The sequence below is a fragment of the Bombus pascuorum genome, chromosome 3 (genome assembly GCF_905332965.1).
Source record: "Bombus pascuorum chromosome 3, iyBomPasc1.1, whole genome shotgun sequence".
In the NCBI taxonomy this organism is placed as follows: Eukaryota; Metazoa; Arthropoda; class Insecta; order Hymenoptera; family Apidae; genus Bombus; species Bombus pascuorum.
The window spans coordinates 16,840,588-16,866,158 of record NC_083490.1 but is presented as its reverse complement, the minus strand read 5'-3'; the positions used below and the strand labels follow the sequence as shown (position 1 = coordinate 16,866,158).

The 25,571-nt window shown below is 32.8% G+C and overlaps 1 protein-coding gene and 1 long non-coding RNA gene across 6 annotated transcripts; one reads left to right on the top strand and one right to left on the bottom strand.

Moving 5' to 3' along the window:
- Nucleotides 1-1,580: 1,580 nt before the first annotated feature.
- On the top strand, nucleotides 1,581-25,432 carry LOC132905698 (protein spinster). 5 transcript variants are annotated; one of them, XM_060957282.1, is made up of 11 exons: nucleotides 1,581-2,136; nucleotides 2,239-2,435; nucleotides 2,523-2,674; nucleotides 2,761-2,964; nucleotides 3,027-3,161; nucleotides 3,244-3,505; nucleotides 3,589-3,687; nucleotides 3,817-4,036; nucleotides 5,797-5,891; nucleotides 7,204-9,241; nucleotides 22,040-25,432. In XM_060957282.1, exons 1-9 carry the CDS (start codon nucleotides 1,926-1,928, stop codon nucleotides 5,847-5,849), a joined length of 1,533 nt encoding a protein of 510 aa, XP_060813265.1. In that variant the 5' UTR covers nucleotides 1,581-1,925; the 3' UTR covers nucleotides 5,850-5,891; nucleotides 7,204-9,241; nucleotides 22,040-25,432. The 5 variants fall into 5 exon arrangements, with proteins under 5 accessions (XP_060813265.1, XP_060813266.1, XP_060813264.1 ...); XM_060957281.1 differs by lacking the exon at nucleotides 5,797-5,891 and having other exon boundaries at nucleotides 1,591-1,764; nucleotides 1,830-2,136; XM_060957280.1 differs by lacking the exon at nucleotides 5,797-5,891 and having other exon boundaries at nucleotides 1,591-2,136; nucleotides 22,040-23,935; nucleotides 24,007-25,432.
- On the bottom strand, nucleotides 3,724-11,056 carry LOC132905723 (uncharacterized). Its single transcript, XR_009657846.1, has 3 exons — nucleotides 10,214-11,056; nucleotides 9,935-10,124; nucleotides 3,724-4,060 (listed from the first exon to the last, which is right to left on the bottom strand). It is a non-coding gene; the product is annotated as an uncharacterized LOC132905723 (long non-coding RNA).
- Nucleotides 25,433-25,571: the final 139 nt, after the last annotated feature.

Genomic DNA, 25,571 nt, shown 5'->3' with positions numbered 1-25,571 from the left:
AATTTATGCCATCATATTTGAATATACGCAAGATTAATAACGAAAGGTTGCAATCATGTTGCAACTGTTGACGTATGATCACCCTCGTACTGTCTTTTTAACTGCATCAGGTGATTTGTATTTCCATGATCTTAGTGAAAGAACTGTGGACATTTTACAGACGTAAAGGTAAGACGTAAACGTAATTTCTTAAAGAAACAGAGTCGTTCATTGACGCAATGTATTAAATATGCATCATGAAATAAATAACTGTATATCAAACATTACCAATGATCCAATGAGAAGACATAAGACTGCATTTATTACAATAAATGAAACATTGCTAAATCTCCATGAGAAGGTATCAGATTACCTGCTAGCCAACCTGTCATCCATATTTGAATTCGTATTTTTTCCGTCATTAACCAATAATCTGTGCAAAAAGAAGAAACAATTTGTAATAGATATGGAAAAAAACTAAAATCAACTGTAACAAAGCAAAACAATAGTCGTATTTAAATCTAAAAAAGAAATAATATAACCTATCAGTAACTAACAGTCAAATGCATGATCAAAAAAAAAATAAGGCAAGAAGACCATGAAAGGTTATTCCAGTTTTTTTTATAATAATGTTCATTAAATGAGTAAATGGACACGTATTAATTAGACAAACCTAATAGCAGTACGTAAAGAATAACGGGATAGCAATGAGAATAGCAGGGAATACTACGTAATTAATAGGTCACACACTTCACACAAAATTATATGCTCTAACCGGACTTTACAGTACGATGTTCAATAGTCGAATAATATTCTGCGACAGAATTTTTGTTTGTAAATTTGATATTGGTAGGAGAATGTTTAGCCAATTTAGGCATCAAGCCAACAGTGTTCAAATCAGCGAATTCATGTAAAATCTGTATACTGCGTCTATCAACAATAAAAGTACAGTATTAAAAACCTGCAAAAGAAATTAGAAATTGTATATTTCTATAATATTTATGTTTATCATTATATAAATTGAGTACACATATAGTTATATGCAACTGGAACAGTAATTTTGGAGAAAAATTGCTACGTATTTAATTTTTTTCCATTTTAGCATGTTCAGATCGCAGTCTTTGAAATTAAGAGTACCTGTTTTAAATATGTATGCATATTTATATGGCTGTACATTGTACATATTTTATATGTATGTAATTACGTACACGTATACGAAGCAATACGCGCGTATCTCACACATGTAAGTATGTATATCGCTGCATAAGAAATGAAAGTTGTAGGTTGCAGGTTAGTAAACACTAACACTTTGAATGTATATCAGTTTTTTATATATGGAAGCAATATTGAAATATTACGAACAACGTTAAGAATATAAGTAAAAGCGATTTGAATATTATTAAACAACAATAAAAATATTTGAATATCGTTTAACTACTTTAGAATATTTCTACATTTTTCCTTATTAAGCATAAATTATATTCTTAAGATAAAATTAAATGTCAAAATAAAGATATTGCGAACGAAAAGGATTTATTTTAATTCCGTATAAATATATCTATATAATTCTATATAAAATATGATGTATGTAAGTACTGTCGAGAAATTATAACGAAATGTTGGATTTTAATAGTTGTCAGACTTGCACATACATACATATTGTGGCACAGACACGAATTGTGATATGATATTGTCATGCATCTTATTTAACTGTAGAACGTAATTTAAACGTACATTATATAAATTATTGTGTTAGTTTCACAGATAAGTGGCAGAAATGTGTTGGTACGTTGGTAATGATATTTCAGTATGTGAAATTTCATTGTATCGTAAAACGAAATCTGCTTAAGGTTATGCTACGATACAAGAGGGTTAAAATATTTTTATAAGCAATTAAATTTGTATCACTGTAAATAATAATTGCACCGATACAAATTTTTCGAGTCATGGTTGATGAAGCAGTCACTCCAAATGTGTCGACGTACGAGTATCGTATGGTGAACGCCGAAAATGCTCACAATACCTCTAGAGAAAGACGAATAAAAAAAAGAGTAATGTTTCCGGAAATGAGGATGATCAGTAGGATCGACTGGATTACAGTCGGTGTACTGTGTTTCGTTAATTTAATAAACTACATGGATCGTTTTACGGTCGCTGGTGTGTATTTCGTTATATCTTAAAGGTTATGGTCATGCTCCAAAAAGTTGTGTTGTACAAAGGTAATAAAAATTTATGTAAAATATGTTTTCAATGTTGCAGGAGTACTAACAGAGATAAAACATGATTTTAAAATCACCAATGATAAATCTGGGTTACTTCAAACCGCATTTATTTTAAGTTATATGGTGTTTGCACCCTTATTTGGGTATTTGGGAGACCGTTACAATAGGAAGGTTATTATGAGTAGTGGCGTATTTCTATGGTGTTTAACAACATTTATTGGATCCTATATGAAGGTAATGTTAGGAATGTTATCAACAAAAATCAAAGAATTTAATTAAAAAAAGAATACTTATACTATATAAAATAAAATTATATTTCAGACATTTGGATGGTTTCTTTTATTCAGGGCACTTGTTGGAATAGGAGAAGCAAGTTACTCTACAATTGCTCCAACAATAATTAGTGATTTATTTGTAAAAGATGTGCGTTCTAAAATGCTCGCATTATTTTATTTTGCAATTCCTGTTGGAAGGTAAATTCAAATTTTATTACTAAAGAAATAAAGAAAGATAATTTTAATGTACTTAATGTTAATTTTAAAGATAATTTAATTTCTAGTGGTTTAGGATATATAATAGGTGGTGAGGCAGCAAGAGCCACTGGTGCTTGGCAATGGGGTTTACGCATTACTCCATTATTAGGTGTAATAGCAATTATTTTATTGCTTGCAGTAGTAAAAGATCCTATAAGAGGAGAGAGAGAAGGTGGAGTTCACTTGTCAAACACTGCGTGGTCAAATGATATCAAGGCATTATTGAAAAAGTAAATATTAAAGCAAATATATAATCTGTGTTTTATATTGCTATTATTTTTTTATCTTCTAGTCGAAGTTTTATGCTTTCTACTGCTGGATTCACATGTGTAGCATTTGTTGCTGGTGCATTAGCTTGGTGGGCTCCAACATTTTTACAATTAGGATTTGCATTGCATCCTAATGGGCATAATATTGATCCAGATGAGTGTGTTTCTATTTTGTTTCTTATTTATTTAAGCTATTCTATTTGCAGAAATTATAGCTTCTAATTACTTTAACTATTTCAGTGTAGCATACAAATTTGGATTAATAGGAATGGTAGCTGGTTTAATAGGAGTGCCACTGGGTTCACTTCTAGCTCAAAAATTAAGAGTACGGTGGCAGCAAACTGATCCTCTGATATGTGCTATAGGACTTTTAATTAGTGTACCATTACTGTTCTTCGCGACTATAACTGCTAATACAGACTCTGTCGCATGTTATATACTCATATTTTTTGGACAATTATCATTAAACTTAAATTGGTCTATTGTAGCAGATATATTATTGGTACGGTCCTTTTATTTTTACGTTCTATGTATTTTGTAAATTAAATTCACTTTTCCAGTGATTGTTCTTTTGAAATCTTATAGTATGTAGTAATACCAACAAGAAGATCTACAGCAGAAGCTTTCCAGATACTTATTGCACATGCCTTTGGAGATGCCGGAAGTCCTTACCTTATTGGTTTGGTAAATATCTGTGCAAGTTTAAATAAATCGAGAATATATATTAAATTTTTATTTTATTAAATTATATATTTCATATTTGTTTATCTCACTATATTGTTAATTTTTGGCACATTTATTGATTGATTTCAGTTATCAGAAGGACTGAAAACAGTTCTTCTTTCAGACTTGAGTATAGACGGTCAAGTAAAAGACATAACAGACCAAGCTGACAATGCACTTCTTGAATTTCGCAGTTTGCAGTACGCTTTGTTTCTTACAATGTTTGTGGCAGTCATTGGCAGCTTATTATTCTTCCTTACAGCATTGTACATACAAAAGGACAAAGCCTTAGTCGATCTTATGATCGCAGGTAAGTGAAAGAGCGTTCATATATCTAAAATGAAAACGAAATTCTGTTTTAGCACCATATTTGCATGTCCGTATGAAAATTGCTACTAATCAGCTTTACGTATGATGTACACATACATACATATACACAAGTCGGTACAAGTTTTATGATTTTTTTTAAAAGTTTTTCATTGTCTTGTTTTGGGAGCATCTTTTGCAAGAATAATATAGATATTTTCAACCAAAAAATAATGCACTATTGCTTGTAGTATATTAGTTGCAAGATTTATGAATTATTCATGAAATAAATTACTAATTGCTAATAATTTTTTAATACCAAGTAATAAGATTAAAGGCATATTTTTTATTACCCATTGATTTACATTCTATAGAGGAAAACGTTGCGTGAAGTTAAAATATTGTTTCTACTAAGAGCTATCATTAAAAATTGTATCAGTCCTTTGAATTATGAGTAAATATAGAAAGAAAGTAATAACCTAGATATGATTAAAATGTAATTATTTTTGCACAGTGCATGAATTGTTCTCACGCTTGGAGTTAAATGGACAGTTTTTGAGAAAAAAAGTAAGAAAATGTTATAACTTCATCTTTTTTAACTCGTTAAGCGCCCAAAATCGTTAAACACAATATAATTATGAAACTTGTCGTACATCTTACTATAAAAATATGTCCAAGATGTTTATCTACTTAATATTTTTGAAACTAAGTTGCTGTATAGAAGAAAATGAAGGGAAATAGTAAGAAGTTGTCTTTCTGTTTTATAACTGTTCTTTTCAAGGAATAAAAGGCGCTTAACTTGTTAAAGTTGATAGTTTTTTCAAATAAATGTTTTTTGAAAGTATCGAACTTCTGGATTTATTTTCATCAGAAGGTGACTGTTACAGGTGATTGTTATCACCAATAAAAAAAAGCACATTTTCCTCTTTTCTTTATTTACTTTAATTACTAATACCATGGCACTTAATGTGTTAAAAGACATTGTTATCATCTTCATCTATATAGTACCATAAATAAATAAATATAATTTTGTTTTTGTTTAAAAATATTTTTCTAAAATAATCATGTAAGGTACATTGCTAAATTCGAATAATAATAATCAAATAATAAATTCTTTTTTTGAATATTACTAAAGGGGTTTACTATTTAAGGTAACGTAAATTTATCTTATATGTTTTTATACTTTTAACATTGTAGTTCTTATATTTTATGTTTTGTTGTTTTATAATAAATTGTGAATAATAAATAGTAAATCCTATATTAGAAAAATTAATATAATATTCTTAGTGATGCACTCCGAAATACTTCGAATCACTTCGAATACATATATACGTGTAGCGAAGGATTCAAGTTATTTCGAACATGATTTTATGCTTTAAATTCTTGAAGGAATCGGGATATGTTTGTATTTTAATATATTTTCACAATTTGCTAGGGATTAAATCTTGAAGTATCTATCAGTAAGTTGAAATTTATTTCATAAAGTTTCTATCTTATTTTATGTTCTGAAATTTCTAAGGTTTATTGAAACTTTAAACATTCCACATTTATAAAGCTTTAAGATTTAATATTTATTATGATTTTCAAGAGTTTTAAGAATTTAATTATGTTCGAAGTGATTCGAATTTCCAGGATATTAAGAAATTTCGAATCGCCTCAAAATTGTGAAACGCCTTAAATGCCTATCACTAAATATTTTAACAGGTCTAACGTGAAATCAATATGAAGTTAATTTTATATAATATGGATACATCTTTCTTGCAGACAAGTATCTAGATTCTAAGAATAATGGGCAAGCTGAATCAACATATTTATAAATGGCATCATTGGGCCTTTCCTGATAGAGTGCTGTAAATCTGGTACATAATTTATTTTCATGATTTCAAATTTTTTTCATTTGATACGATAATCAGTTTATTACGTTCAAAAATTGTTACAATCTGCTATTTGAAAAAGTTAGATTATAAATTTTATTTGCTATATTTAAATGATAAATAACAATAAATTCAAAAGATATTGTAATTAATAAAATCAATTATTTTTTTTTTTTAGATATTATAAATCAATCTTATTAATCTAGTTTAAATTAATTATATCTGACATTTTCAATGGCCATTTGTATTTTGATTTAGGTCATTAATAAAATTTGATTAACGTTGAACATTGAAATTGATTATCGAACTTATCTTCTCATTTATATTAATTTTTGTAAGTCATAATTCTCTTACATTTTTCAATTATTTTGCTTAATTTTATTTCGACAAGGACTCCACTCTTAACTATCTATTTTTATTTTAATTCTATCATTGGTCTTTTATTTATGTTATATTTATGCTTTATGATATATTCATGCTTTACCAATTATTGGGAAATGTATGAATTTAACATTATAATCTGTGCATTACATAAAAACTGATGAAGCTTGCCTGCTAAGAAAAGTTATTTTACAGTATATTGCATAATCAGATATGTATAAATGCGTCTTGTTACTTTTGCATGATAAACGGTTGCATGTAAGGTGCTGCTGGCAGTACCACCTGGTATCTAACATACTAACACTTATTGTTGTTTGTGTAATCACAATCATTAGATTAGTACGTATCATTTCGAGTTTAAATTATTATATCAAAATTTTACATCAAATTCCATACTAATTGGAATTTATTGTTATTTGAAGAAGGATAAGGCAAATTTTCATTGAATTTTATATCAAATATGTTTCAGATTCTAACATAAAAATATATAAATAAATATTAAAATAAATATCTAGAAATAACATTGAAAATATCTCGGTTTTATATTTGGCTTTAAGTTTTATTTCAAGATGTATCTGTGTTTGAAACATTCTGATATTTGATGTTTGATTGAATTTATGGTTGGCCCTATATTTTCTCTAGTTATATTTAATGGATTACTTTGTTTGTTTTGCAATAATAAATAAGTAACAGTCACAAAGTATTGTAGTTTTTATAAAACTAGAATAGATTAAAGCAACTACTTTTGTTCTGAAATTATTATACTAAACAATGTTACACATGTTATTATAAATTAGCTTAGGGATAAAAATGAACATACATTAAGATGATGTTAATAATATGATATTGTCAACTTTGAAGGAAAAAGGGATTACTTATTGTTAATACATATTTTCACAAACATATTTTGTTCTAGGTGCAAATACTTCAGATTCAATGTACATATGTAATGATGAAGTTGAAAATGAGACACAAGATGATACGCAAAAACCGTGATGGTGAATGTTTTAAATATTTTCAGATTTATTGACTACAAGTAAATTATGTAATTTGACATTCAAGTGTAACCATCGCAGCAACGAATATTTATTAAGTAGGGAGAAGTGTTCATTTGATCCAGAATGAGCAATTATTATATTATGACCCAACTGATGCAATGATAAAATGTTTTGAATACAGAACCTATATACCAGAAAAAATTTTTATGAATTTCATTAGTTTGTACTTATACTCAGAGAGACAGTTATGTTAATAATGTACAAAAATATTAAGCTTGGCGAAGATTATATTTAAATAGATTAAAAGTTATTTAACATATATATGTATTATAGTAATTTTGCATATTATATTTTTATAGTAACTTTCATCTAATACAGAAAATACAATATTCTTGTGTGGTATGTAAAATAAATATTTATCGGTCGCGTCCTGTAACAAAATTGACATTTTTTTATTAAACATCTTTGTATTTGAAAAAATCAGTAACTCTATTGTTACTAATTGTTAATAATCTCACAATTTACGTGCCTTACATGCACTCGAAATATGTCTAATAAAATTGTTCAATTTAAATAATTCTTGTAGGGAAAGATATAATAAAATATATTGCGATAAGACATCTCTAAATAAATTATTTGATTAATATAATTTACTTAGTTTCAAAGTAAAATATGTGTGAAATTATATTTAGAAATGATAATAGTATTTATTTTTTATTTTTAAAAACAGAAATAAAATAAAATATATCTTATTAAACAGTTACTTTAGTATGTAAGATCATAAATAATACTTTTATAATTCCCTCTCTATTTAATCACATATTTTTATGTATATTACATGTAATACTTTAATCTTTTTCGTTGTAATGATTATTTAAAAAATATAAAATATCCATTTTGTAATACTTCGTACATGAATTTTATTTATAAGTTCATTTAGTTATTAAAAAATTACTTCAGGCTATGATCTTATAAGAAATCGTTCTTTAGGTATTGCCTTAAACTAACTACGACTTCAATAACCATAATTTCATTTTGAATAATGCAATACAATTAAGGCTCTTTGAAAAGCAATTGCATTATGATTTTTTAGAACGATTTTATCGCGAAAACAAAGTAGAGACTGTTGACAGTGTTAATATTTGGCAAAGATAAGCCATTCGTCGGAACCTCCTCTTGACAATGTAAAGTATGCATAACTAGTGTATGGAGCATCATTACCATCGTAATGTCTGTAAGCCTCAAAATTTTCAGAAGGAAGAAAATCCCTTTCTTAATTTTCAAGCAACTGTGAATATAAAGGATTAAAATAATTTTGTGAAAAGAATTTGGCAACGCATAAAAGATCGCGTGGCATTTCAGAATCTGTTGCATAGTTCGATCACTATAGAACAAAATGTCAAAATTTATTAGGGCGCCACTATCGACGCATCGGAAATTTTGAAAGTATACCAATCAAAATAGTAGAATTATTTCGCGGCGCGTGTATCGTTCGAGGGGATTCAGTGTTTCTTGAACAATTTCATGGACGAATTGTGTTTCAGAATTTATGCCTCGAATCCTCCAAGACAGTAAAAGTTCTAAATAAAGATTAAAGGTCGTAGTAGTTTCTGGAAATATAACGCAGTCCGGTATTACTTGTGGATAACGTGTATTAGTGTACAGTGTACAGAGGAGAACGCGGGAGAAGCTGATTGGCAGATTACGTTTCATAAGCGACTGGAATAGTCGGTCAATCAAGATCGGTAATTTTCAAATTTTGCCGGCGGCTTCAGTGGAAATTGCTTACCGGCACAGAAAGGGTCGAGACGATATCGCAGAAAGTGTCGCGAAACTGCTTAATATCGTTAATATTGATCGTCGCGGAGATAAATCTTTCGAAGGACATTATCAAAGAACATCCAATTGTTGTTTTCAGAAGAAAATCACCAGATTTACGTATACCTCGTTTGAAAGGTATGATGTCAATTTCGTTTTCTTATTTTTTTTGAAATTAATTTTTTTGGCAGTTTGGTTTGTAATATGTGTGCATAATGCGATTGAATCACGCGTATAAAAGGTAATGGCAGTTAATTCAACAATGGTTATGTTTTATAGCAATGATTGTCTTCGAATATTTTAACTTTATTACATTTTTTTTCAAAACATGATGTGATTCGAATAGATTATTTTTAATGACTTTGTACCTTCCAAAATTAGTTTAAGGTTTCGTGTATGACCTTTAGAACACGTCAACAAGTTGAAGGTTAAAACCTTGAATATTTGCGTAAGGAATGATGACATACAATGCATATATGCTTTTAAGCTTATTCTAGGTGTTATTATCACGTATTTATAATTTTGATCTCCCACGTAATTGAATATTTTTTACACGAATATTCCCTAAGAGAGACAAATATTTCATAACAAAAATTTCACCCATTAATGAATTTTTGTTTAACTGTTAAGCTTTTTGCTTAGATTACAATATCGCATCCTACATAGTTGAACTATATCATGTAACTGTATAAACAGTAGCCAATTTAAATGTAAAATCTGAACGATTCATGCTTGACTTGTAAAGTTCTATAAAATTGATCGTGCCTCGCTTAAACTTTTGCACTCATTTGAACGTTCTATCGTTACGTCTTTAAGATTCCAGCTCATTACCTTCCGAGAACGAGGTGAAACTCGTACCCCATAAATCGAAAGTCTTCAAGCAAAAAGTCCCCTGTAAATTGTCTTCCGTGCTTACCGTGGACGACCGTTAATTCAATTTTGCTGACTGTTTCCTTCGGTGGCGACGAATTCATGTGGAAAATGTCTTCTTGTAATTCATTCCCTAGCGCCATCGTTTATTCTCTCGTACAAACAAGAACATTTATATTATACTTTCATCATTCGAATAATAATATTGTTCCTTGCGTTACGTAGTAATAATAATTATACCTATATTATTTAGCTTCCACGAAACATTAACCTATCAGTTACTTTTAAGACACGTATCTTTGGACCGAACAGGTTGTTTTCAATTATGTCATATGAAAGTTGTTTAATCATATACCAACATTAAAGCCAGAAAATCAATAAAAGTGTATTTATCATATTTCTCTTTTGCGTTTTCCCCAAGACAGCGATCCAACGAAACGTTCTATCTGCAACGAACAATTATGAATCATCAACGTCTTGCGTCCCCGGAAACCTATTAAACTATTCCTGGATACCAAATGTCGGTCATCGCTGATATTTGGAATCGCGCACACCTGGAACAATAATTTCCTCTCGGAACCAGACTCATCATCGACAAACGTTGTTTTTTCGATTGTGTATCGGCCTTGTGTACGATTGCCGCGTCGGTAGTTGCCCTTAATTCTAAAATAACACTCGCCACCGCTCTCGAGGCAGGAAGACGGGTCGGTCGGTCGATCTGTTTTTTTATCGCCAGCCTTAAAGTGGCTGCCTACTATCCCGTTTAAACCTTATTCTCCGTTGCTCGGCATTGACGTAGACGGTAAACCATTTCTAGGTCGTGCAAGCTCGAGCGCCTTTTCGCGCGTAATATCACTCGTCCTCTAGCTTGCTGCCACTCGTCGTTTATCTTGCGAAACTTTAACGACTCGTGGCCAACCGCCATACTCTTTCCTCCATTCTTCCCTTTTTACCTTTCTTTTTTTCCATTCCTTCCTTTTCACGTTGCAGCCATAACGGAGACCGTGGCCTGTCGCGCCATAACGCCGGTTATACTACTGGAACTTGGACTTTCGTGCGACAGAATGGGCCGTTTAAAGGAGAGGAGAATGATCTTTCCTGGATTAGAAAAGGATACGCGTTTGGTTAGTGGATTGTGTGTTTGGGGAATAGGTGGAGCAGCTTCCTTTTCTAATTGTTAATGGTTTTGGCGTGGTGGAGATTGTAGCGTTACTACGGTTGGTTTATTGTCTTACGTACGCTATACGCCGTAAGTATTAGGACAGCAAGGACTGACAATATATTTCTTTTTGAAAATCTGCACTCTTTTGCACACGCTATTTTAGTTATATATTATAGACTTCTATTTTATAATTTTATGATTTTGTAGGAAATCGGATAATTAGATGATTTGTAATCTGTGCGAAAGATGTTACAAATGTAATGTTTTCTTTACGCAATGTCAATGAGATCCATTGGAAGTAGTTTCGTCGAAGCAGTTCCACATTCTTGGGAAGTAATTCCCTTCTTATTGAACTTCTACTTGGATTGCTCGTTATCCAGATGTAACTGAGAACTAATTTAGATGTACTCCGGAAACATAGTCCCATATAGTTCTATGTAGTTCAAACCCGACTCGGTTCAGTTATACCTAATCTAGATCTGATTCATCTTACACAGGTTCAAATGTAACCAAACCGTCTCTATCTGATTCTTGATACGTGCCATTCGAAATTGAATTTATACGGTTATAGCTACGTTATAAACACCTAACATCATTGATCGGAGTTTAACTTTAACGCTACAAATTACTTCATCCTATATATGTATGTATGTTACGTTAGAAGGACATAATTCTGAGAAGTTAATTAATATTTGATGCGTATATCGTAGATCATTTTGCTTTATATATTCTATGATGCGTAAGGGAATAACTTCGTGATATTGATTAAAGTTCAACTTAAACAGAACAAATTATTTCGTTTTTCATAGATTACAATAGAAGGAGAGGTCTTGAAAAATTATTTACATCTATTTGCAACTTTGTTGTTTGTTGTTTGTATTTTGCATATTTTGAAGGAACGGTATTCTACAAAGGCAGAAAGAAAAGGTAAAACAGGTGTAGTCTCTTAAAAGAGAGTAAGTTTTTTAAAGGTTCTTTTATTCTCTAGATTGAAAGAAGAATGAATGCTACTTTCTGAACTTTTGAACAAAAAATCCCAACTCCAGTCAATTTAATATGTCATTACCTTTCATTTTCACAAATATCAATAGCGTTCCAGCCGTATCAACATAATTACGCTCCTGGCTTCAACCCCGCTTGAAGTTTCTCTACAAAGTTTCTCCCTTCTTCGATGTTTCTTGGTTCAAACTGTTCATAGTGGTAATGAAGTTACAAACTTTTTTGCAATGGACCTCGGTAGCTATCGATTGGGTAATTCTTCTTCCGAAGGAAACTTTTACAGAAAATTGTTACCTTTCAGCAGTCACGTCTCTCTATCGAGGAGATCGATGCCCAAAAAGGAACAGATTCGTTCAAATTGATCAACTTATTTAAGAACGAGTCACGTTGACGTCGAGTCAAGCATGAATTCACACATGAGGACTCGTACGAGTACAAAATTGAAGTGAAATTGCTTAGATTCCAGTGACTGGAATAATCTGAACGAGGCTTTACAGTTGATCACACCACTCTACACGATGGTTCTTATCTATATCGGTTTATAATAAAAACGGATCCATGGCTGGTCGTAAATTTCAAGTCGATCGTTCGATTTACGGTTTCTTACCGGGTCGTTTCGCGTTGTCGAAGAACGTCGGGATATCGTTGAAACAATAAGGCCAGTGAGCTCTGCTGGGGAGGATAGAAATCTCGAGTTCCCCGATCTCGTTAAAGAAAATGATCCGTTTGTTGGATGTAAGACAATTTCGAAAGAAGTTTTCTTCCCGAGATAGCGGAATTTATCGTTTAAAATTGGTTGAAAATCCCAGTTGCCTTGTTTCCTATAGTACTTACTGTTTGCTGTTGATTTTTGTTTGCTATAAAGCCGATATTTAAATACAGAAATCATGAGGTCGATGGGATTGATTTTCGCTGTTGGTATGTGATTTCATCGTTTGCATAATTGATATATTTTCGATGCTTGTATCGTAGTTATGTAACGTTAGATTTACGTGTTATTTACGTAGATCGTATATTTGCTGATTTTGATTATTTGGTTTTTATAGAGAATCTACAATGGTAATTATTCTTTTTAGTAACAAATGGGACTATAAAAAATGGCACCTGTGCGTATTTAGAAAAGAGCGTGTAGAGAGAAATAATACTTCGTTGGAAATTTACGAAGATTAATATCAGATAAAACTGAGTTTCGATCATTCTTCCATTCTTTAAGCGTCGTGGGTTTCATAGAAAAGGGTAGATGGAAAAGAGAGTTATGTCGAGATAAAGTTTAAATAGTATAAAGTTTAGACATTATAGAAGTAAGGTATAAAGGATTGTGTTTCTTAATGTAATTTCAGTTCAAAAATAAAGAAAACGGCTTACATGTTTCACGAGATAATAGAAAAATTACAGAAGAAAATTCCAATGAAACTTAAACAACTGTTTCTTTCAGAAAAGATAATAAATTAGTAACAAGATACATTCGTTTTACATCGTTCGAACACTTACAAATAGTAGACGTTAGGATTAATATTTCTATTTTACGTGAAACGTTTCTAAATCTTGCCATTTTTAAACACTTATGAAACGAGTACGATAAGTGGTTTCCATCTACCTTTAATCAGAAACTTTGGAACATACTAATGGCGCTTCTTGCACAGATATAAAAAGAAAGCAGGCAAAGTACAAAAAGAGTTGAAACTCGAGAGCAAAACTGAACGACACCAACATATATACGACACGTTTTTACCATTTTTATTCCGTGATTTCACCCGCAGAATTATGTCTACGTTTTATGCTATGTTCTTTATGGGCTATATTAACAATACAATCAGCTTTAATTAACAGTCACGCGTTAAAGCTTGTAACGGAACCCTTCTATATCGGTACAACAATCCAATGCGTAATAAAGCAATGGGGCAATAAAGCGTAGATCGATCTTTCGAGTTTGTCCAAATTACAATCTAGTAGAATACCGTAATTCACATACTAAATTACATCGATTAGCTTAATTATTCTCATTTCGTTCGGAGACCTACACGGGACTGGCGAATCGTAGATTAGTATTTGTGTTGTTTGACATTGATTTAGGACACTTCCATTGTGCTTATCAGATACTATCCGCACTATCAAATATCTGGAATAGCTCTGGCATTTTCATTTATACGTTATTTTTATTTAACATTATTGTTTACTATTTTTATATTTGAAGATGCTGTATGACTAAAAATGGACAAATTTAAAGCAGTTAAAAGTAGAAGATAATGGAAAGACGTAACTGATGAAGACTTTGTAGAAGTCAAATATAGTTATATCATGTTTATATATTGCTAATATTATAGTTACACGGTTACATAGTTAATATAACTATCTTAGTTATATTATAGTTTTGGTTATGTTCTGATATTTTACGAGGAAAATGTCCTTTTCTTGGCAGAAGAACGAAACCGCAGCATCCGTAAGACGTTTCTTTCCCGTTTCGATGGAAGTAGAGTCGTGATATGCGCGTTCATGTGTTCGTTTTTTTATTTGTAAAAGCGGCATAAAATACGAATAAGATGTATTGGACTTTAACGGATTGTTTCTGATAGGGAGGAAACATTTTAAAGGGCAGCAATACGAAACATATAATCGTTAACGGCGCAAGTAAAAGTTACGCGTGAGTTATCGAGCGTTTAAATATTCTACGCGTTTAGAAAACAGCGATGCGATAAATTTAAAAGCGGGCATTTTCCTTGAGAAAGTTTCCTTTTGCACTAAATTTTATGTTAATTGAGCTTTCGTGCATAATTGAACGGCATTATTAACGATCAGTAAAGGTTAAAAAATACAAAGAATGCATGTGATAATCGCAAGAAATGCGACGAAAGAGGAGAGAGAGAACATTCTATTTCTTTGCATGAATATTTATGACATCGATTATTACTATATGCAAAACTTCACGAGCATGTAAAGTAATGCTAATCGCAGTAAATGAGGTTTAAACAACAACATACGCACCGAAATGTTAATATCAGGTCGCGTAACTTGTGTAACAACGATAGCAACACGGTACTAAAGTATCGGCATGATCAACCAACTAACGAGATCATTTGCAATCACGAATGTAATTTCACGCCCTTTATTCGCGTACATCGAAACACCAAGCCTTCGTTTGAAGATTTTAATACTTTCACTTAACTCGTATACTTTCATATACATTCGGCTATTTGGGTCGAGTGGCCGATATTTTTTGGCATCTTATCATATCTAAGTATCTATCCAATAGCACTTCATGTTATGCGCGTGACAGTGAATTGTGTTTAACTCTGTCTGACGCATAATAGAATTGTCGCACTTACAGCCTTGAAGAAGTAAATAGCTTCGAGAAATCTTTTTTGATTATGTTTCTTGATAGAAATGAATTCAAATTTATTCAAACACAATACAATTGTGAGAATATAATGGAGAAATATTTTTGTTGTAAGTTGTAATTTTTGTCAGACTTATTCTCAACCTTGTACTATAGATGCATGCAAATAATATTCATGTATGTGTCTGTTCGAGCGTAAAATAAAGCAGTGAATTTATTATTGCAAGAGCATACAAAATTTGCTGTTTAATTATTCTAAGAATGCTACATTCTGTAAAATACTTTCTACGTAGAAACATTTTTCAAAAGTAGATACACATTTAGCTTTTGTCTTCTGCATGGTTTCTACATTTCTTTCTGAGGTAGTACGTGTCCGATATTTATTACAGATCCATAAATCTGTCGGTACAAAGTAACTTACGAAGTATCTTCGTCCTAAATTCAAAAGAACTCGGGAGAATTACGAGAATAAGCGATAGAATCAAAATTAAAGTTTAGCGAGAAGCTAAAGATTAAATTGGTGAATTAAAATTCATTTCTCGATTAAGAATCAGTTGCAACAATAAAACAAATTTTAATACGTACGCATAATTTATAATAGCTACCAGTTATTCTCGTAATTGAATAAAAATTCTAACGCGAATAAGTAACTTTATATGAATTTAATTTGAAGCTTGTTGCGTGCAGCTATGTTAAATAGTTATTTCAAGTATGTACGCGTAGGCTGTTACGTTTCGCAAGCGCATTACCTTGGACCGACGCGCGTTCCTTTTGCGGAACGTAAACTCACTCAGCCATTCGGAGAAAGTATGTGCACTCAGAAGCTTCATTTTCGTTTGGAAAGCTCGCCGCGCGTTATTCTAGAAACTCTAAAACCACTAAAACGATAATTAATTAATACGCTGGAAATCTCGGTAAATTAGCATCAAGTATCGGAATTAAGCAAACCTTAGCCAACGTAATAAATGATACTCCCTGCGTCCTCTAAAAATGATGAGACTAAACCGAGAATTTCAACCGAGTTGCTAATCACCCATTGTAATGGTCGATCCCGCTGCAAACACATTAACACTTTGACTGCCACGTTGGTCATATATGACATCATTGGTCATTGGTGACCGGAGCGCTTCAACTTCTTACAATTGTAAAAATTGAATGAAAGTTAGGGCATTTTGAATATAACTGATAAATAGAAGATACTTTCAAATAAAAAATGCCTCATTGAACAATTGAACATTTTTATTAGAACATCAATAAAAAAAAAAAAAAAATGAGAACAAATCTTGCATCTAACGGTGCACTGTGTTTGCATCCATATCTTTGACGGGTAATTTACGAATATTATTATAAACACAGCTTAGAAAATAATCGTAAATACTGCTTTATAATCATATAATTGAAGTTAGAAGTGTGAATATACTTTACTATTATATATAGGATGTGCAAAAACTGTTTACTAGTATCTTCTACACGTTTGAACAATATATTCTGGACGTTTTGCTTACGACGAAACAACGAATGCGAATGGTTTGTTGAAATAAACGAAGCCTTGTTATAATATGTCGCTATCAACTGTTAGCAGGGCGTCACAGTAGTCACCCGTGACCACCAATAAGATAAACGGTCCATTGGGGAAGAATGTTGTCTTACATCATCAATTTATTATTATTTTGCCATTATATGCTTTGAGTAATAAAAATACTCCCGTGGCGTCCTGAGCGAAACACGTGATGTTGGTGTGGCAGTCAAAGTGTTAAAAGGTTTCTGTTTAAGTAAGTGTTAAAGGTCATCGTTTCTGTTCCGAAGAAAGAGATCCGGAGTTTCTTCGTTAAAAATGAACAACACTGATAGAATAAAAGACAGACGATCGAGGCAACAAGTATTTGGTGCATTGAACATGCATAGAAAGATTAATGTAAAACGGTATGTTAACGAGTGCAACGAAAGATAGAAGAGAAGAGGGAGAAGCGAAAAGACAAAGAAGGAAGGTGAGAGATGAGGTGGATCAACGAATCTAATTACGCTAAAGTTAGAGCTGTTCACCCTGGAAAGTAGGTGTTGTTACGGGCGTGTCTATCGAATAGTATAATATTTAACCAGAAATTAATTAGTCGGTGTATCTCGATGATTAAGAGGATAGTTTTTGCTAGTTTGACTAAGCTTTTCCAAGCTGCAGTGAAAATTGTGTATTTACACGACAAACGTATGTCTAGGCTTGGTTTTAGTATCGTTTCCTTAATTTTCTCGCTTCTGTGGAAAGTAGCAAAGAGAACGTTCAAACGTATTTTGTCTTGAGTAAAGAAAACGTTACTTCCTCCCTGTTTACCTTCTTGGTCCTTTTAGATAATTATTCCATCCACTTTGGCACGATTAAAACTCGTTAAAGGAATAGGCGGAGGATCGAGCGCGCTGAAAATACGTTGTTATCTGGTTGAAGCAACAATTTTCTTGATAGTAACAGGTAAACAAGATGCTCTTCGTTTAGTCTTCTCGGCGCATGATCAATCCGATATTGCTTCAATTGCACGTTCGAATAACGCGACGAGTCGAGGCAGAAGAAAAGCGAAAGTAAATTTAATAAAATTAAAAGGAATTTCTCTGGTTTTCGGATACTATATAAACACAGTTTTATTGGATTGAAAATTACTTTGAATCGTTTCTTTTAGTGGAAAAGCAAACATTTTCAAAGTTTGGTCGTTTGAATGTTCCTTCGTTTAAATTCTCCGTAACCATAAATATTTTCACAAATTTATCCAGCTGGAAACTAACTAGGAGGCATTTCCTTAAGAGTCGGGACGTCCAATTATTTGACCAAGCTTTATAAATGTGCCTGGTAAACTTACCTTTGTTAAGGGCTATGATCCTATTAAAACAATGTAGAAATTAAATTCAGAAAGCTAGCTGTTAGTGTCCTTGTTTCGAACAAATCCGCCATTTGTGGTATAACCATTCTAAGCTTTCGTTTCGAATATTCTAAACATTCGTAATAAATTTGTATATTAGTTTATTCTGTAATCGATTACACTCGATACGCACTGATTTATCTTAGAATTATCGTACACAGTTCATTTCGCGTTTATATGCGTTTCGCTTTCGCACACGTCGCTGGCGTATCACGTGCCTATACTTTTTCACAGGATTTTCACGTGGATTTTGTTTGAAGTTGGTCTTAAAAAAGGCTTTTGTGCAAACAGCAAGCAAGACTTGCTTTCTTCAGTGTTATCATCGATCTTTATACGTTTTATCTTAAACTTTCATTGTTCGGCACGAAACCACTCTAAATATGGCATTAACATTGGCTGTCTTGTTCTTTCCATTCTACGATCTTACGTCACGGATAGAAAGAGTAGAATAAACGACCAAAAGTAGCTTTGTAATATGTTACGAGATACTTTCTTGCAAATTTTTATGACTAAAGACAAGTTTTCTTTAGTATAAGATTTAAAGAGATATGGGATTTCCAACATACATGGTACTATTCATATTCTATTGCCAGATATTTCACTCTTTTTAACTTTTTTTTTTTAATGAAACAACATATATGCACACATGCACACCTTACTATTTTATTATTTTAAGTAAAAACGCGAAAAATATTTACATATGAAAGCTGTTTTATTTGTTAGAGAAAATTTAATAAAATGTTGAGCCTAGATTTTGAAGCTACGCATAGAGGCAGCTTGTATTTTTCATTTGTATCAATATCAACGTATTTTATTTTCAATGGGCCTATAACAATAATAAAATACGTTCACAATTTCGATGAAAGGTAATTTAAATATTAAACAAATAAATAACTCGGGTCGTTCTTTTGTTGTTTTACTACGCCACGAAAGAAGTAACATTTGCCTAATTGTATCAGTCGTATCGATTCTCCTAGCTTCCCATCCAATTTAATTTATCGAAATTTTAATTAATTCCACAGAAACTAATACAAATTCGCTATCTTTTAGTTTCTAACGATAAAAATATTCATAAGATAAAACACTGAGAGTTGTTATAGTAATTATTGGAATAACATAATAATTCAAAATATTTTACTATTTAGTTGACTGTTAAATCTTCTAAATAATTTCGATCCTTATACAAAGATAATTGACAAAGGAAACATCTGCAAATATTTTGGTTACCGTGGAAATTGACAACTGGTATACTTTCGTCGATGCTTTCGTTGTTCCTTTTAACGATTTAATATCGTCGACCCTTCGTAAATTAATGAATTCTCCTCGAGCTCTCCGCTCTCTTTTTCCATCGGATCTCGATATTTGCATTGACAATGAATATTGCATGGGGGAAGAATAAATGTGGAATTTATTAAATCCAGCATGATCATGTTTGCTGACGATATAATAATTAACGCGACAAAAGGATAAAGTTCGAAATAAAAATAATAATAAATATATGTGCGTTATAGGCAAAAGCATGCATACATGCCATGAATATCTGAAAATGCTGATAAAAATAGCGAGAAATATGATTTCTTCTTCAAAAAAAAAAAAAAAAAAAAAAAAAATATAAAAATTCCATGTCGATATGCGACACGAAGTATATACATGCGTATCCGCTCGCTCGTTCATCGCAACGATCTTCCTGGTCACTGGTAATATGGCAAAAAAGTTTGCACATTAAAAACTAGCGTTACGTCAACAACATTATACTCGCTATTTTTTTCAGCCTACCTTTTATAACATATCGCAATAATTTTCTAATAATTTTTAAAAAATAAACAATACGACAAAAATGTATATAACAGTGTATTTTTTGGTTTTGTATATCTATACATTTATATGCATACAAATTATTTAATTCATCTATAAAAGGTGTTTTATTTAATGTAGGAAGAAAATGTTTAAAAAACAGCGCGTTAGGAATAATTGATACAAGTATAGTTTTATTTAATTAAAATAATGTTTATCAATTGTAAATATCGATTGCAATCTTAATCGGCAATATTGGTACACATTGATGCATAATCGGTGGTTTCTAATTTACAATATTTTTGTCCAAATGCGTCTAATTCAATTTTATTAAAATATGTGACATACAGATATTTCCTAAACACTTACAACTTGTTTTTCAATTAAAGCCCTAAAAATCTATACGTAATAACTTATGAAACATTTTTACCGTTTCGAAATAAATAACGATTTTATCATTGAAACAATTTTAGAACGTTTAACAATTTAGTGGAATACGTAGAAACTTTTAAAGGCCAAACTTCTTGAAATCCTATTTATCCATTAATATTTCTTATCTAAAGCTGTTGTACCGCTAATTTATGTGTTCAACATTTTTAATGAGGATTGACGTGAATATAAAGAGATACATATTTCATGAAACTTAGTTTCTATTTGTCATTTTACGGTCTCATGACTTATTTAATCGAAAATTTTCACTACGATGAATCATTATACAAACATGATAAGTAACAGAAACGTATAAAATTTTCTTTCGCGGGTTTCTAAATAAAAACAAAATAACAATGCTAGGATACTTATATTTACTATAAAGATTCAATTAGAAAAGTCGAGTTAGTTCGACCTAAATAAAGTTATTCCTTGGCCATTAGTCTACGATTATTACTCTATCTCTAAGGAAATTTTTAATTAAGAGAAACGATCCACTTGAGAGATTGAACTTAATAAAAACAAACCCACGTTGAATTCAAACAGATAACAGCTCAATCGCTTTTTTCTTTTATTTATTGTTTTATATTTGAAAAATCTGGTTCAGTAAAAATCTGCGAATCGCCAGCAGATTCAAAAAAAGCGTAGCAACCCAATCACGTTTTTCCACAAGCTCGAATATAAGAAAAGAAATCTAATGGGAAAGTTATTCGCAATCGCTTTCTTTCTCACAACAGATCTTATACATTTGTCGTAATCGTCGTGTTGCTTATCATTTCCTATCGACGCGCCCTCCAAGGCTCCAATCGAGCGACTTTTTGCTGGACCATAGCGACAGATTACCGTGTCAGGATATCTCGAAAGGGAAAAAAGAAAACGAGACTGACGCGATAAAAAAGTGCTCGCAACTTTTTCGCTCTCTGAAAGAAGAAATCGATGCTCGAATTGCTCTGTAAATTTTTCTATTATGCTAAACGTTGCATTTTCTTCGCGTTAATTAGAACGAAGGTGCTTTATTGAAAATAAGAATACGTCGGTTGCATCCCTGTCGCGAAGCACAATCGCCAAATTATCGCTTGAAAAATTCTCGTTTAAATGTCAGTTCCTTGACTGTAGAGTACATTTTGCCGCAGCTTTGAACGAGAATGAGATTTTCAAAGATCAATGTAAGAATTGAAGAGAAAATGACCTGTTATTTTTATTTCATTTAGTCTTCTTAATTTAGAATTCACAAAGGGTATACTTAATTATTTTCAATGATAAAATTAGGAAACGATCTTAAAGAGTAATTCCTATCGTAATCAGACGCGTTAATCCGAATTTTTTCCACCGATACTCGGTAACGAATATCGGTCGAACGAATTTTCTCTGGGTGAAGGTTGACCCGTGCCACGTGTTCGGTAATCGATGACGTTTCTGATACAGGTCGGTCGTCTTAATTCCAGGTGTCAACGAAATCTCGATTCGAGTCGTCAACGTTTGAAAAAGGAAGAGAAGTATCAGGAAGAAGACGGACGTAGTCTCAAGTTCTCTAGAAGAACGTCGCCACGAATATTGTTCCTGAAGAATGAGGATAACTATATAAGTATAATATTTGGACACCCGTGGCAATTTGATCAAAAAGTTGATATTTTTCTCATATTTTCAAAGTTATCATCAAAGAATGTTTCTCTACCGTTGATTCTTTGCTTCTTGTCATAACCCAGGTCGAATGTTCCGCTGTTAAACTGAAGCAAAAAATATATCTGCATCAACGATGTTTATCCGTAGTGGATAGCTGATACTTCACGCACTTGCACATTTAGTTGCACCAACGTAGTATGATCAAGCTTTTTTTTTAAATTTTACATCGACTTTCTGAAAAATACGGACAGACTCGTAATAGAACACGATTAATCTCGCGTCACCATCTACGCGAAACATGAAAGCGTTAAAGCCAAAGAAAATAATCAAGCAGAAAAGAAGTTTTAAAGTAAAGTATAAAGTAAAGTGATCGGAACAAATTCAGAGAGAAAAAAAGGTGGAAACGAGCGCCTGAAACGATAACAGATCACCCACACAAGGATAAACGGTGGCTAAAAAAGAAGACGAGAAAAAGAAAAAGAAAAAGGAAAGAAAGGATCGGAGTAAAAAGATTGTAAAGGCGAAGAAGCAGGTGAAACGACAGTACGAGCGAAGCTTATGGGGGTAAAGTGAGTTGAACGCGAGCAGAGGATAAATAAGGACGAGCAAAACGTGGAGGCAGAGGAGAAGAGAGAGGATAATGGTGGCGCATGCTCCTCCTCGTTGTGCACGTATCGTGGAACAGGCAGTTGCCCTCGTCGGCTCCAGGTACACGCGAAAATCCATATCGCCGCCGTGTAGCGTCTCCTACGGCCGTTGACAGACTCCGCGGACACGCCAGAACCTCTCGATCGGGCGTCGCAGTGAGCGTCGCGACGCAGCTTCCTCGACACTTCCGCGCCGCTCCTACGGAGTAGCCTCTTACACTGCTTCGAGCACGTGCCTCAAACAGTCGCGTGTCACTGCTCGCCGGCGGAATACTAAACTGCCACGGAATTAACTTTCAAACAATATTTCACCAGTTTCCAAGCTCATTTGTTTCATCGATAGCATTTATTTGAAAGAAATTCGTCTCGTTTGGGAAACCAAGTGGTAATTAGGAGAAATTGGAAAGGACGCTGCTAGGTCGAAGGATAAATAGATGGGAATTTCAAAGATATTATTTATATCTTAAGGAAGTTGGACGTTCGAAGTAAAGTGTTATTTAGAGATAATTAAAAAATATGTATCGTTTGGAAGAACGAAGTGGTAGATAAGAATAATTGGAGGCATAGACGTTGCTGGATCAAAATATTATTGTAAATAAAAATGTTAATAGTATTATTTGTTTTAAGGAAATTTATTCGTCGGAAGAGCGGAAGGATATTTAAGAGGAATCGGAAGGTCGAACGTCGCCAAAATTATGGATAAATATGAATTTCGAAGATGTTGTTTATCGTAGAGGAATATGAATTACAAGAATATTATTTATCCGAAACAAATTGATCGTTTGGAGATATACAGTGATAATTAGGAGCTATTAAAAGGTGCTTATTGTGGAACGTTGCTGAATGATAATATAAATGAACATGAACTTCTCGCAAAAGTATCGTTTATTTCAAGCAAATTCATCGCTCGAAGAAAGGAAATATTAAATGGGAACAATGAAAAGATGTTTTTGTAAAAGCATAAACAAATACGAGTTCGAAGGAGATAAGTGCTAATTAGAAATAAATCGCAAGATGTTTATGGAATTATGAATAAATATAGATACTAAGGATGTAGTTCATCTCGAAAAGGTTCGTCCTTTGAAGCGATGATTTAATATGAATAAGTATAACTGTCAAAGGTATTATTTACCCTAGAACAGGTAGAGGAAGAGCGCGGTAATGAAAAAGTCAATGAAAAAGTCGAAAATGGTTAAATTGTTACACGAATAATACGTGTGAACACCTACGTTCGAAGAACATTTGTAAAACGCGAACACAGAAGATCGGAAGCTGATGGAAGAGATAGCAATAACGTATCGGAAAAGAAAGTCGATAGTATTCCACGAGGAGCAATAAATGTAGAAAGTTGGGGTACTGTCGCGTAAAGGTTACCAAAGATCCGTGAAACGAAGAATCGTAAGAAACCTGGCAAGGTTTCAGGAGAAACTTTGTTAAGATTTCCAAGAAAATAAAAGAATCTTCGAGGTGGTGTAATTTGTACGTTGTAGAGACAGCGAGTCACACGAGGAACGTACTTTCAGAGAGAATTTTACGATGGTATCGTGGAAAGGATAGCCAGTTGGAAAGAGTCGCGTCTACGAAAGGATTGGGAAACGGGAGCCTAACTTGCAGACCAGGTTAACAAATAGCTAAATTACAAAGTGAATGGACCAAGTTTTGAAACTCATTTAAGAAACTACCGACTATCAATTATAAGGAGCTGTGAACTTCCTTCTATCTTCGAAGGAGTTGGTAATAACCCCTGGTATCGACGAATACCATTCTCTCGAGCAGTTGAAATCAGGCACGAATACGCGCGTTAACCGAGTGGACTCTCGAAACATCTCCCTCGAGAGTTTGCCGATACTCTCTCGCGAAATTAGTACACTATCGATACGTGGAACTGATCGAAGCCGGCCTTTGTTACTGGTTTTCAACGCGATGCTCGCGATGTTAACGCGCGGACAATAGGCGAACTTCGTCTCCAATTGTTAGTGCTGGATCTGATGGACGCCTTGCCGCCAGTAGTTCGGTAATTGGCTTTGCGTTTCAAGCGGTTCGCCTAATGGCTGTCGAGTGCCGCTTTCAAACGGATCGACCAATTGCAACAGACTGTTTTATAAACCGTTCTACTCGTACCACTGTACGTTATCATATTTAAAGCGTAAAAGCTAGATCGTCGAGGATTTTAAGATCAAAGATCGTTTAGTAAATGGAAGGCTAGAGAAATAGCAACGAGCCAAAAGAAAATTCCTTGTTCTAGAAAAGGAAGCATCTCCAAGCCGTCATAAGTCAATCTGATTTCGTCGTGTTCTTAGAAATTACAAAACGAAGGTTCTCACCTTTCGGTTAGACTCCGTGCAACCGAGATATTCCGAAACTGGGAATCTCCGGTGAAATCACCTCGTGGGATCAGAGGACATCAAAGAGCAATCCTATGTCGCGGTATCCCGTGTCTGGAGCGCAGAATTTAACGGGCTTGCGGGGATTTCTGGAAACTTTATTCGATCGTAACATTTCGATATATAGATAAATATAGAGAGAAGTTTTTTGATAAGGTCTTGTACAACGTATTAACGGGGATCGGGAGGATACCAAATAGAAATCCTAAGGAAAAAGCGTGTGTGCGAGGATGAAACGTTCCTCGGGATCTTTTTATCGCTACGCGCGCGCTCTCTGATATTGGACGAAAAGAAGAAAAAAAAGGTCCTTGAGAATTAACCCG

Bases quoted from the DNA above. Each gene is read 5' to 3' on its own strand.
- LOC132905698 (XM_060957281.1), top strand. From the start codon at position 1,926: ATGGTTGATGAAGCAGTCACTCCAAATGTGTCGACGTACGAGTATCGT. The intron at 3,506-3,588 runs GTACGGTCCTTT...GAAATCTTATAG, and splicing joins TTGTAGCAGATATATTATTG to TATGTAGTAATACCAACAAG. The intron at 3,688-3,816 runs GTAAATATCTGT...GATTGATTTCAG, and splicing joins GTCCTTACCTTATTGGTTTG to TTATCAGAAGGACTGAAAAC.